General features: G+C 60.9%; 2 protein-coding genes across 4 annotated transcripts in view; one reads left to right on the top strand and one right to left on the bottom strand.

Moving 5' to 3' along the window:
• The first annotated feature begins 3,694 nt into the window (after window positions 1–3,694).
• Window positions 3,695–12,868, top strand: Snn (stannin). The gene is made up of 2 exons (XM_027940894.2): window positions 3,695–3,785; window positions 10,041–12,868. Exon 2 carries the CDS (start codon window positions 10,127–10,129, stop codon window positions 10,391–10,393), a length of 267 nt encoding a protein of 88 aa, XP_027796695.1. The 5' UTR covers window positions 3,695–3,785; window positions 10,041–10,126; the 3' UTR covers window positions 10,394–12,868.
• Txndc11 (thioredoxin domain containing 11) overlaps window positions 12,865–13,625 on the bottom strand; it is a 61,782-nt gene continuing 61,021 nt past the window's right edge. For 2 of the 3 annotated variants that reach the window (XM_027940890.3, XM_071605559.1), the window contains one exon: window positions 12,865–13,599. In XM_027940890.3, the coding sequence (XP_027796691.2) occupies window positions 12,981–13,599 (619 nt within the window). In that variant the 3' untranslated portion in view covers window positions 12,865–12,980. The remainder of the gene's footprint in view (window positions 13,600–13,625) is intronic. The other variant, XR_003583538.2, reaches the window with a different exon arrangement.

Raw genomic sequence — 13,625 nt, 5'->3', positions numbered from 1 at the left:
TCAGCAGAATGAACAAATAACTGAGTGAGTGGATGGATGAACCATCAGAGGCCGGGTGACCGACAGACCCCAGGGCTCTCGGTGCACATGTGCTTGGGGTCAGGGAGCCGTCAGGGAACCCCAGGCAAGGCCAGCTGCTCCCCACTCCTCCCACCCCACTACCCCACAGGCCCCAGGCTGACTGAGGCCCCCTCAACCCTGACAGCCTGGTGCACTTTTCTAGTGGACATGGGGCCCAGCTAGGCCTCTCCTGGGCCAGGGCCCGGGAGGACTGTGGGCGGCAGGCTGGGATTTGCCACTTGGTTCCTTGCACTTCAGCCATTGATCTGCCACCGCCCCTCCTCCTCCATGTCCCATAACACCTCTGTCGTTACTTCCTTTACATCCTAAGGTACTTTTTTCCCCTAACTATGCCGATTTTAAGAGGAATGGGCATCGATCACTGATCGTAAATGGAAAAGCCCGAAGCCGGCCCTACCTGGAAGGGAACTGAGACGTAAGCGCACAGAGAACAATCCATCTTAGCTCATGAGCACTGACTTCCCAAGATTCTGGGTGCGAGGTCAACTTTCTCTTCTCAGTGTAAGGGGTTCAGCCATGTTAAAGCTGCACTAGCTGCAAGTGGGGCTTCCTCCCCTTGAACAAGAATTGCTGTGTGTCTCAGAGCTAGGGGACACCTTCTCTGTGTCCCCCATATCCTTGCCCTGCAAATCTCACCAGTGGTTTGCATCTCACCCTTCAGGAAGCTCCCCTGTGGCCAAAGTCAAGAAGTTTTCATTTTCTTTCTAGGCCTGGAGCCCTTTGGGGGTGTCCTGGGAGCAGACCCCCACCCGTGTGCAGGGCCTGATGGCTGTGGGCTAGGCAGGGGGTGCTCGCTGCAGGAGCTCCCCGGGCAGCTGACTTCTCTCCGCTCTCCAATCCCAGCAAGCCCCGTCCTGGTCGCAGCCCCCTCCCCTTCTTCCCCACCTCCCCCAGTGGCACAGGGCCAGGTTAGCACAGGGCAGACCCAGCGGCCGGCAAGCCCCAGGGAGCCCGGAAATCTCACCTCGGCCCTTAATTATCTTGCTGGCTAACGAACATCTGAGACCCCCCAGCCCATCCAATAGGGAGGACTCAGGGGATGCTGGGCCAGATGTCACCACGGAGGCCGCCAATATCTCCCTCCAAGGATGTGGGCCTGGGGGTAGAGGCCCACATCCTGCCTCTTGGGTAGAGAAAGCGGGGGCTGGGGCACCAGTTGGGGTCTTGGTAAGAGCAGACGCCAGGGGCTACTCTGTGGGTTCGGCCTCAGGCATGGTCCCCACTGGGGCCTTCTGCAGGTGACTCACTGTTCACCGTTAGCTCATGAGAAACAGAAGCTCAGGCACTGCACTCAGAGCGGCTGCCCCGGGTGGTTCCTGAGCTGTGGATGGGGTTTCCAGTGAGTTTGGACCTGGGAGTCTGGAACAGGGGCCGGGGCATGGCAACTCTGTACAGGTGTTTGTCGCTGTTTGTACTGTTCCTGACTGTATTGTTACCACGGTGGGAGCATCATGGGTGGGACAATGGCTGGATCCAGATGGGCTGAGGCCAGGGCCCCCCACCTCTCAGTAGCCCCAGAGGTGGGTTGTGAAGACAAGGAGGTCAAGGCTTCGAGCAGTGCCATAGCTTAACCTGCCAGACCCCGTTACTAATGTAAACAGCAAGTGGCCGAGGCTGCTGAGTCCTCGGTGTGCTCTCAGCCCTGTGAAGTGGACCTTGCTGTCATCCCTGTTTGTTCAGATGAAAAACGTGAGGCCCAGAGAGGTTAGGCTGCTCTTTCAAAGCCACCCAGCAGGACAGGCTGGACTGAAGCTGGGCAGGCTGGCGGTTTCTATGCCATGCTGCATGGCTTTCATCAAAGTGTCCTGCCTCGCCTGTCATCGGGTTGCCAGCTCTGGCTCTGGAGATCTGAGCATGCTCTCCAGGGCTCTGACTGCTAATGAGGCGAAATCAACTTGAGGCTAGGACCAGAGGCCACTGGAACTGGCTTCTGGGGAGAAACGGTTTCCTCTGCTCCATGTTCCCTGGTGTGGCCCACAGGCCGGCCCACTCGGGAGCAGGAGCTGCCTGGCTCTGGTCTCGGGGCAGCTGGCGGGGAGCTTGGCCCCACTCTGATGCAACTCCCAGCTCGCCTCCTGGGCCTGTCCTCCTTCCTGCCTGGGGTGCAGCTAGGCTGGCTGGGAGAGCTGCCTTCCCATCACACTCATTCAGCATTTATTTGTCACCCACTGTAGACTCGGCAGTGAATGGGACACACCAAATGGGTCAGACAGACCTAAAGTTAACTGTGCGTCCTTGAAAAGGACCGATTTCACAGTGGTTAGGGGAGAATGACCAAGGGGACAACCCTTGAGTGGGGGCTCTCCCGACAAGGGGCATGTAAGAGACGGGGGGGGGGGGCCTTGTGCAGTCCAGCCTTGTGGGAGGGAGGAAGGAGCTCAGACTCCATCTTCTTCCAGAGGGTTCCACTTGAGGCCACAATCCTGCGAGCTCCCAGAACAGAAGCCAGCTCCTCCACCTGCTCCTGTCTTCCCTAGTACCTGGGCCTCAGAGCCCTGAAGGACCCACCTTCACCCACCTTGTGGACTCCAGCTGGCCAGTGGCAAGTGTCCTCTGCTCCAGTCACTGTCTTGGAGTGAACCAGCGGTGGTTACTGCACTAAGGGAGCCTCTCTTCTCAGGCGGGCAGGACCCACCTAAAACCCTGGCTGCACCAGAACAGCTAGCACTACTTGAGCTCTTTAACACCTTGGGTTCCTCATCTGTAAATGGGATAATTCTTAAAAGTCATTTTGATAAAATGTGTCGACCAATTAATTCAGGGCATGGCATTTAGTGGAGGGCCTGTCCACGGGGGTATGAAGTTTTTAAAAAACCCGTGATTTGCCAGATGCACTGGCTCCCACCCGCTAATCCCATAGGCTTGGAAGGCTGGGAAGATTGTGAGTTCAAAGCCAGCCTCAGCAACTCAGCGAGGCCCTAAGCAACTTAGGGAGGCCCTGTCTCAAAAAATAAATAAATAGGGATGTGGCTCAGTGGTGAAGCGCGCCTGGGTCCAATCCCTGGCAGCCCCCAACACACACACACACACAAAACCCCAAACCCCCAAGCCGGGATCATCAGTGGTCAAAGGCTGCAATTCCCCACCGTCCGTGGGCAGAGGCCTCCTTTGTCTGTTCGGGGCTGTTTGGGCAGCGACTGGGGAACGAGGCACAGGACGGTGAAGGGCGAACTAGCGAAGGAACCAGGACCCCAGCCGTCTTTCCGTGCAGAGTGCCGGTGCCCGCCTCCGTCTGCACAGCCCCGAGCGCTCCTGCGAGCGGTGCGCCTCAGTTTCCCCGCTCTCAGGCGGGAACAGCGCGGCCTGCGGGTGGGCGTGAGAACTGCGCACGGAGGACTCCCGTCGCGGGCCCCGCACCCTCCGGCGCCCAATCGGCGCGCGCGGAAACCCAGCCCGCCCCCGGCCCCGCTTCTGCCAGCTGCGCGCGGCCCCCGCCCGGCCTCGCCCCGGCAGCCCGCCCCGCCTCAGGCGCACGTGACTCCGCCCGGACCGCCCCGCCCCGCCGTCCAAGCGCGGCCCACCATTGGCCTCCCTGGAGGTCCCGCCCCCTCAGGGGCGGGGCCGGTGGCGTCCCGCCCGCCGCAGAGCGGGGCTCCTGCGTCCCGACGGTGCGCGGCGGCCGGACCGGGCTGGCGGGCGGGCGGGCGGAGCCGGACCCGCGGGACTGCTGCGGGGCGATCGGGCCGGCGGCAGGCCGCGCCATGGTGAGCGGGGCCGGGCGGGCCGGGCGCTGTCGGGTGGGCCCTGGCAGGAGGGGCCGGGGCGGACCCGGACGGGGTGGGGGCGCTTGCGAGGCGCGGTGCCCGGGGCCGGGGTCTCTGCGTCGGGGGAGGGGCGACCCTGCGGGGGCGCGGCTTCGGGGGAGGGTCTGTTCCTGGGGGCCGCGCCCGCGGGCGGGGGCTCTTTGTCCGCTGCGCTGTGCGAGATCCGGACAAAGAGGCGGCGGGGGGCGGAGGCGGCTTTGCGCGGACCCGGTGTCCCCCTCCCCCGCCGGTGCGGGTCCCCCACGCGGCCGCAGTTCTGCGCCCGGCGCCCGCTGCCCGCTGCCCGCTGCCGGGCTCTCCGGGACACTTCGGGATTTCTCGAAATTCCAGGAGAGGTGGGGGTCCTGGCCGCCCCCAGCGTGGTCAGAAGGGCTTTGAGAGGTGGCATCCAGCAACGTCTGGCGTCCGTTTCGAGGGTGGGGAAACTGAGGCCGAGCCGCAGCCTTTGGCAGTGGCCGCGCGGCGTGGGCATGACTGGGTCTCGTGGTCCCCGTCCCCCCGCCTCTCAGGGAGCGGACTTGAGTGGCCTCTCCAGCTGTCGCCCCCGGCCTGAGCCCCTGCTTCCCTCAAGCCCTGCCTTGCCTCTCCTCTCCAGAGTCGCCGGGCAGGGTTAAGTGAGAGGGTGCGTGGAGCGCATCTGGCACCGCGCCTGCACGCCGCCCGCGCTCAGCACGAGGGAGCTGCCGGGGCACTTGTCACCCCTGAGTCCCGTCCCGCATTGAGTCTTCAGCACGGGTCACCCGGCCTGCTCTCACGGGGGCCACACTGGGATTACCTGTCCTCCAGCCCTCAGGCATCAGGGAGAGGAGGTGCCAGAGAATATGACATTTTAGTCATACTCTGGAATCCAGAGTTTCAGATCTAGGCTGCCTAGGTTTGAGCTGTGTGACCTTGGGCAATTGACATAACTTCTCTGAGCCACAAATTCTTCCTCTGTCAAGTGGGACGAGCAATCATTCAATTTTAGGGTCGTTGTGAGGCAGAAATTTTGGAGACAATCTGCAAAGGGTGTCTGGCACATAATGGTCACTATCAACTTTTGTAGCAGCCACTGTTTCCAAAGTTGTTTGGCCAAATGGGCTGACCCTAGAACAGCCTGTGAGAATGACCAGTGGACAGTGCACAGTGTGGGAGCAGGAGCCTGAGATCTGGGCCACAGGAGACCCCGGCTGACCTTGGGGCAGTCCCGGAGCTCTGGCTCCCGCTTCCTCTTCTGCCGTGGGGAGCCGCGACTCTGGAGCCAGCTTCTCTTCTGGAGGAGGCGGTGGAGGGTGGGACAGCGGTACCGTTCCCTTCCCGTCAGCTTCCCTGCTGTAGGATGTGTCCTTGTGTCCAGGGCCGCTGGGGCCTGGCACGGCAGACACTGTGCCCGCAGTCTGCTTCTCCTGCTCCGGTTGCCACTGTCCCGCAGTCCTGCCTCCCTCCTCAGCACCCAGGGCCTGAGGCGTTCTGGTGTGTGAACTGGGCTCAGTCAGTGCCCTTGGCAGGTGGCTGTGTTGCGGGTGAGGGACATGCTCTGCCCTGGGGTGGCAGTGGAGTCCCTGGGGGGTGGCTGCACCCTGCGAGCAGGTGGGAGCTGCGGACGCGGGGCGCTGAGCTCTGCCAGGCTCAGCAGCACATGGTGTGCCCGGGGAAGGGACAGGAGCAGCAGTGTGTCCCTGGGGAGGGCTGCTGGTGTCACGGGGCCGGGGCCAGACTGTGTGCCCTGCTGGTCCTCGGGTGGGGTGAGGGGCTCGTCCCCACTTTACGCACTGAGAAACCAAGGCCATCAGCAGCGACATGCTTGAGTGGCGGGGAGCAGCCAGCGGAAGCCTGCTTTGGGCCCTGCGCCTATCCCCTGGGCAAAGGCCATGCAGAGGCAGGGTCACCTAGGTCCTCTCCTCACACCGGGCCAGACTCAGAGGAGAAGCGGGGCCTGCGCAGGAGACCCAGGCCCTGTACCCACTGGTGCCCGGGCAGGGACTGTCTTCCTGAGCCCTCGGGACCTTGGCTCAGCAGCTGTAGCACCGCAGCAGCCTCCTGGGTGAAGGCCGGTGCTGGCCAGTGCTCACCTGGAATTTGCTGATTCTCTTATTCCAGGGGACACATGACCTCTGTGGGGACACGGCATGTCCTGTGCTTCACCCTCTTTGGGGGATGATTGGGGGGCAGAGAACTCTGCAGACTGGAGAGCCTGGGCTTTGCCGGGCGTGGTCTGTGGGACCCACGGGTCAGGGCACACAGTGTAGGCTGGGTGGGGTTCAGGTGCCAGGTTGGCCCTGACCCAGAGAGTGGACAAGGGGGTGTCACAGATCTCTGCTGCCAGCTGGCCCTGTCCTGTTCTGGCCCTCTACACGTGAACGACCTCCCTTTGCTCTTGGGGGTCACCTGCTCATTTCCAGCTCTCACTCTTGACAGCCCACCCCAGCTCTACACCTCGGTCTCCTCATCTGCAAAGCGGGGGTGCTGATGGCGAGTGGAGTCATCCAGGGGCCTTGGGGGCCAGAGGCCTGTGTAGGAGGTGTGATGCTCGTTCTGATGTGGTCCACGTTTCCCACGTGTCATCCTGGGCATCTCCCCAGCCCAGGCCTTGACCCTCTCTGTGCCACCCTGGCCCATGCGCTTTGTAGGATTGCAGGGGCCAGGCATACTCGGGGCCTGAGGAGGCCCAGGGGGGCTGGGGTCCAACCAGGCAAAGTGGGGCTCACAGCGCCCAGCTGCCCTGGCATGTTGGACTCCCTCTGGGCCGTGCTCCTCAGCCACTCGGCCACCACCTCCCCTTGCTGCCGCGGCGGGCATGGGCTGAGTGCTCTGAGAATCCACGGGCACATCTTTCTTTCAGAGCCCACACTCTGGCTGCAGCCTGAGCTTCCTCATAAGCTGCTGGAGTGGGCACAGGGATCTGTGCCCAGGGTCCCAGAGCTGGCCTGGTTTAGGGAGCTCACTCAGCTGGGGTTCCCTGCCTTTGAGGGCAGGATGTCCTCTAACTTCTCGCTGCGTCCCTAGGCTTGGAACACTCAGCAGACCTTCACTGAGCACCTACTGTGTGCTGGTGATAATGCAGAGGATGTGCATGGGCAGTGGCTTCCTCTTGCAGACCTGGTGTCCATGGGTGCAAGTCAGCAGCCAGGGAGACACCCTGACCCAAGAGCATTCCAGGTGACAGAGAGCTCTGGAAAAAGTAGAGCGGGGTGAGCCTGGGAGAGGGGTTGCTGGGGCCAGGTGTGGGTGGCGGCCCTCAGAGGTACCTTCTGAGAAAGGCCCCAGTTACAGGAAGGAGCACCATGGGGTGGGGAGGGACAGGCGGGGCAGAGCCGTGCTGGAGGCCAGCGGGGAGTTTGGATTTTCTTCTGAGGCCTGGGAGGGTCTGAGTGGGGAATGATGTGATCAGATTTTTTAGATCAGTTCTCAGGAAATGCTCGTGAGTGAAAGGAGGAACCGGTACATTCCGGGAGGGCCGGGGCCACTGGTAGGCGTGACTGTGGCTGGGTCCCGCTCTGTGCTTGGGGGTGGGTGGGGCAAGAGGCCCATACCTGGCTCTGCCCATCTCCAGGCCTGGGGCAGCCCCCTCTCTCCCCAGCGGGTCCCTTTGAGCTGGGGCTGCCTGTGCCTCAGTTTCTTTGCTAGTCCTGAGACCGCTGGTTCTCCTGGACTGGTGGGTGCCTCGTGGGCCATCTCCCACCTCCTGCCCCTGAGCCACCCCAGTCCCCAGACACACACTTCCCCTTCTAAACTGATACTGACTTGCCCTCCTGCCCAGAAGGCTGTGTGGGAGGTGGATGTCCCGGCAGCTCTGCACCCCGAGGCCCCGGAGAGGGAGTGCAGGCCCACTCCTGGGGCCTGAGGGCACAGGCTGGTGGTGAGGGCAGAGGCCGGGCTGCTGAGTGGGCAGGACAGGGTCAGGAGGGCATCTTGCAAGAGCTGGCATTAACTAGGTCAGACTTACTCTCCACCTCCCTCGGGTGGCATTTGGGGCCAGGTCACTCTGTGTCACAGTTCTGGAGCTGCCCTGTGCCTTGGGATGTTCAGCAGCATCTCCGGCCTCTGCCCTGTGATAGTGCCTCCTCCCCCTGTTTATGACTACCCAAAATGGCCGCAGGAACCGTCAGACGTCCCCAGGGTGGGGCAGCCTACATTGAGGTCCACTGGTGATAGTGCAGAGGATGTGCCCGGGCAGTGGCTTCCTCTTGCAGACCTGGAGCAGAGGTCCAGGCGGGGTGCCTGGTGGAGGCGGCCCGGAGGATGTGCCCGTGGCAGCAGCATGGCTGGGAAGCGGGAAGCAGCCCCGGGCATCGTGCTGGCCCTGTAGGCAGCTGTGGACTTGGTTGTGTCCTGTGTCTGGGGATTGGCAAGGGTCCTGGCTGTGGTGGGCTCAGTGAGAGGGACGGCAGCAACCAACAGTAAGAAGGGCATAGCCCCAGGACTGCCGCCCTCCTGCCTGGAGCCTCTCTGCAGGTGGTGGGCAGTGCTCTCTGGTTCGAGGGCCGGTCCTTGGACACTGGGGTATTAACTTAGCTGCCTTGACCTTCGGGTAGCCCCCCCACCCTAGCCTCCTAGGTTGGGTACGAGTCACTTCTAATTGAGGTCACTATGGCTGAGGGACACGGCAGGTCCATCCTGTTTGGAGGGAAAAACTTTTTCCAGTGCTGCGTGGATGCGACTGCTGAGAAAGAAAACGCTACACATGTGGACACCCAGTCTCAGCTGAGGGCGGACTGAGTGCTGGGCCTGCACGGGATGCTTGGCAGGCTGGTCCTCACCCCCACGGCCAGGGTGTGCTGCTGTAGTGGCTGTGTGACTGGTGTGGGGGGGGAGGAAGGGGCAAGGTCTGGGGCACCAGGGCAAGCTGGTTTCAGTGTCCAGGGGTGCAACAGTGGCAGAGTCCAGGCCTCGCTGCCTGGCCCTGGGTGTATAGGAAGAGAGGAAGACTGGAGTGTGGGTTTTCTGGATCCCTTGTGGTCGGGAGCCACTTTCTGTTGCCCCCCAGCAGCCACATCTGCAGATGAGGGTTCTGGGGCTGGGCAAGGCGGTGGGAGCTGTCTTGAGGTCACATGGGGAGGCAGCAGCTCCCAGTCCTCTGGGTCCTGGCCTCACCCCTCCCCACACCTGGGAGCAGGCCTGGCCTGGGGTGCCCTCCCACCTCTGTCTAGACAGGGTGATGCTCCCACTCCCTGCTCTTGCCTTGGGTAAGTGCCACTTCCCCCGCCAGCAATGCCATTCCGCCCCAGCCAGGCCTCCCTGCACCCTCGCCGCCCACCCATCTTAGCGTCAAGCACCTGGTCCTTGGTGTCCCCATGTGGCACCTGCATTTGTGGTGACAAGCATTTTGGAGCACTGACTGTCTGCAGTCTGGGCCCTGCACCAGGCGCTGAGCATGTGCAGACAGGGCTCCTGCCCACCCCTGCCCCTCCAGAGCTCCCCTGGCATCTTGGCCTCAGCTCATCCAGGTTCCAGCATTGCAGGTCTCCCAGGCCAGCACAGGCCCAGGGGCAGGAGCTGTTGTCTGCTGTGCCCTGTCACAGGAGTCCCAGAGGGACGTGGTTGCTTTGTGTGTGTCACCTGCTCCCCACAGTAGCAGATGTCATTTCCTTGCTTTCAAATCCTTGCTCTATCCTTCAGGAAGTCACTGGCTCCTCTTAGTTCCCAAGTGGTTAGTGACACCCAGTGGTGCAGCTCCTGGAGCAGACATGGCAAACGGAAGAGGCAGAGGAGTGTCCAGCCCTCCCACGGACCCTGCCACAGCTTTAGAGGTGTCCTCTGTCCCCTTCCCCTCCACGACTGGGTCCTGGGGCTGAACCAGGGGTCACCTGCTTGGTCTGAGTGCAGAAGCAGGTAGGTGTGGGACACCTGATGGACGCAGGCTGTGTGAACCTCTGGACAGACACCGACTGCCAGTCCTGTGTCCCTCACTTGGATGAGAGCCCGTGTTCAGGCTGAAGAACTCTCAAAAACAGAGTCCAGAGCTGGGCGCAGTGGCGCCCGCCTGTGATCCCGGCAGCTCGGGAGGAGCCCGGGGAGTGGGGGGAGCACCTGCAGTCCCAGCACTCAGGCCGAGCAGGAGGATTGCTTAAGCCCTGGAGTTTGAGACCAGCCTTGGCAACAAAATAGAAATAGGAAAACAAACTTGGAGCCCACGCAGGTGCCAGCTGGAGCTCTCCGGTGGTGTGCGGTCCCCATGTGGGCCCCGGTGTAGCCTCCACTCGCTCTGTCTTTCAGGACCCTCACGTCCAGCTGGAGTTCCAGCCTCACTGAGCCAGCCACCCCAGGAGCTTCCTGCTGAGGAAGCCACACGAGCACTGACCATGTCTATCATGGACCACAGCCCCACCACAGGCGTGGTCACGGTCATTGTCATCCTCATCGCCATTGCTGCACTGGGGGCCTTGATCCTGGGCTGCTGGTGCTACCTGCGGCTACAGCGCATCAGCCAGTCGGAGGACGAGGAGAGCATTGTGGGCGATGGCGAGACCAAGGAGCCCTTCCTGCTGGTGCAGTACTCAGCCAAGGGACCGTGCGTGGAGAGGAAGGCCAAGCTGATGACCTCCAGCGGCCCAGAGGTGCACGGCTGATCTGGGCTTCGAGGCTTCCGGTCCTGTTTGCAGCCAGCCAAGCGGCACCAGGAGGGGCAGAACCACACAGATATGCTGCTGTCTGAGAGGAAGGGTTGATGCTTGCTGGCCTGGCCTTTTTGGGCTTGGCCGTCGCATGCACTGACTCCAGGGTCCTGGCTGTCCTGGGCTTCCCCTTGGCCTCCTGGTGGGGCTGCCCATTGCAGGCAGTGGGCAGGCTTGACCTTGCTGGGGCCACGCTGGGGCCGTGGCCCCGTAGTGCTTTTGTTACTTGAATGTTTAGCTGAGCCTGTTTTTGACAGAGCTACTACTGTAATGCGTGAACTAACAAACCTGTGAACTGTACATAGGCCCCAGACGCACGTGCTTAAAGCCTTTTTTTGCTGAATTTTAAAAATACCATATTGAGCACATGGGACCGGTCGATGATGGCCATACTCACGATGAGCAGAGGCAAGACCATGGAGGGTCTTGGACGTGTAAGGCCCAGGGTTGAACCTGGCAGGAGTCTCTGATGCCTACCTGCCTGTATGTGAAGGAAGTGAGACGTCAGTTTGAAGTCTCTGGCTGACCAGTCAGTGCGGGTGCTTTGGTGAGGTCTCTCTGGCTGGTAGTAGATGAAGAGCCACGCCCCCTCCCTCTTTCCTCCAGGTAGATGCAGCTGTTAAGCTGTTAACCGCGCCCAATGATGGCAGCTTATTGCAAGGAAGCTACGTACCTGCTTGGGAGCCAGTGAAGGACGAGTCAGGGCACGCGTCCCGAGGGCTGCCAGGCGTCCTAGTAGCAGAGCAGTGTCTTGGCCCCCTGGTTGTGAGCATGCTGAGTACCCCATCTTGACACGGGCTTTGCTGAAGTCACTGATCCTCAGAGGAGCACCAGAGCTCTGGTGGCTACTGTCAGCTGAGACCCAGTTGGCCCAGGAGCAAGTTTTTGGTTTTGTTTTTGTATTTAATATTTTCTGCACTGGAAGGGAGGAGGTGGAGATTTGGCTTTTCCCCCCCTCTTCCCTTTTCATAAGTTAGCCCCCTTTCCTCTCTGATGAGCGCCCACCTGCTGGGTACTGGATTTCACTTTCCTTAGTGGCCCATCTCAAAAGTCCCTGATCTCTTCAAAGGCCCTGCATGCGGTGTTGGCTTCACCAGGAAGCCACCAGATGCTCCCTGCCAGCCCGTGCTTAGCACAGGAAGAGGGGGTGGATTTCAAGTTCAGGAACTGGTTCTCACGGGCAGGAGTTGGTGACTTTCAGTGGAGCTGGCCTGCGTCTCAAGCTGTCCCATGCGAGCGAGCTTAGGTTTTTAATCCACCCACTGTATGCACACTCTACACCATCACCAAAATGTGGCTCAAGTGTCATCCTGGGTCACCAGTCGGAGGCCAGCCCTGGCATGACTTTGGAGTGCTGGCCCCATGCACTTGAGCCCTGGCCCTGCTGGAGGCCACTCCCCTGTTGCCCGGGGAGCCTCCTTTTTAGCAGCATCAGACATGAAGCCATGGCCCGGGGGGGGGGGGGGGGGGTGGCTGACTGGGCCATCTGTGCTGCAGGCAGTGGCGGTGCACCAGAGAGCAGGAGAGGAAATGCCCTTGCCCCTGATGGATGGCGCAGTGGGGAAGAGGTGGTGGAGGGACAGCTGGGCCTAAGCAGAGGCAGTCAGGTGGGGCAGAGGCTGGGAGAGGCCACCCAGCCACTGCAGCCAGGACCAGAGGGGAGGACAGGAGGCCCAAAGATGCCGACAAAAGGCTGAGGTGCTGGATCCGCCCCTCTCCCTTCCGACCTCCAGGCTGGCTCCCACTACCCATGAGGCTGGTGGCCCACAGCCTCAGCTGCATGAGTGGCGGGATCTGCACCTTCAGCCTCTGACCCTGATCCATCCTCAGCTGACTTCGCTCTGGCGCCTGAAGTTCTCACTGTGCCGCTGAGTTTGTTTGGAGATGACTAGCCCTGCTCTCTCATCAGCTTCACTTTGGAGGTCCTCTTGCCCCTCCGTTAGCCAGGCACATCTGTAGAGCTTGAGTTGGCCAGGGGCAGTGCTGGATGAGGGACAGGCCCAGTGGGGCGCTGGTGGGGTGTCTGGGAGGAGCACGACCATGCCCATGACACTGGGGAGCAACATACAGTGGCTGTCCCTGTTCTCCTTATCAGTGGCTACTTTTTTTAAGCATAGATCCCAAGCCACACACTCCAGTGGCTTAGTAAATTATGACCTCTCTCAATTCTTTATCAATAGCCCAACTATTGTGTTCAAGTCTTCTAAGACAGTCAGAGTTAACCTTTCCCCCTCCATGTCATGGCAGAAGCAACGGTAGGGCAGCGGGAGGGAACGCTCTGACACTGAGCCACTCAAATATGGACTGATTTTCCAGACAGATCTTCAAATGGACTGTGCTACTGTTTTTCTCTCAAAGCTACCAAGTCTGTGCAATAAGTGGAAGGGATGTCATCCCTGTTCAATAAAAGCTGAATGACATTCAAGTTGATTTTCTAGACCACTGAGAAAATCTTTATTTACAATAAATTTCAATAAAATTTGCATAAATATATTCCCAGTACACAGTTTTCACCTCTGATTCCTTCATGTCACTTTGCAAGTTAGTCTGTCCTGTTCTCACCCTTCCTCTCAGGTGCCAGCGAGGAGCTGCCATTGGAAGGTGAAGGGGCGCTTCCAGGTAACTGGGGGGCACCTGTGGGCTCAGGGTGCTCAGGACGCACCTCTGTCCGGGGGGCTGGGTCCTCAGCCCGGTCCTGGCCCTCCAGTTTCTTCTCCATGGTGGCCACCAGGATCTTGAGCCACGCGTTTTCAGTGAGGAGGGTCTGCGAGGCGTCAGCCAGCTCTTCCAGCTCGCGGGCCTTCTGTGCATACAGGGCCTGCAGCTGCTCGCTGTGCCGCTGGAGCAGGCTGTGCTGCTTCTCCAGGGTCTGCTGCTGCCGCAGCAGCCGGCGCTCGTCCCTGCGGGCGTTGGAGAGCTGGCCCTCCACCTGCACCTGTGCTCGGTGAAGGCTGCTGATCTCTGCTCTCAGTTTCTGGATCTCCCTCTCCAAGTGGGAGATGTGCCCCTGTTGTAGGACTGCCTCGCTCTGAAGACAGTCTTGGGTAGACACTCTTGACTGCTGGGGGGCGGAGGCAGGGTCCGAGTGGTGCAAGATGAACCTCAGCAGATTTGGAAGGGTGATGGGGAGGTCTTCGGGGTATTTCACACTTAGGTCCTTTCTGGAAAGAGAGGGAAAGGAGCCAAG

Source organism: Marmota flaviventris, chromosome 19 (assembly GCF_047511675.1).
Source record: "Marmota flaviventris isolate mMarFla1 chromosome 19, mMarFla1.hap1, whole genome shotgun sequence".
NCBI lineage: Eukaryota > Metazoa > Chordata > Mammalia > Rodentia > Sciuridae > Marmota > Marmota flaviventris.
This window is presented reverse-complemented; position numbering and strand designations above follow the sequence as displayed.

What these genes read in the sequence shown, in the direction of transcription:
- Snn (XM_027940894.2), top strand. Translation starts at nt 10,127, where the DNA reads ATGTCTATCATGGACCACAGCCCCACCACAGGCGTGGTCACGGTCATT.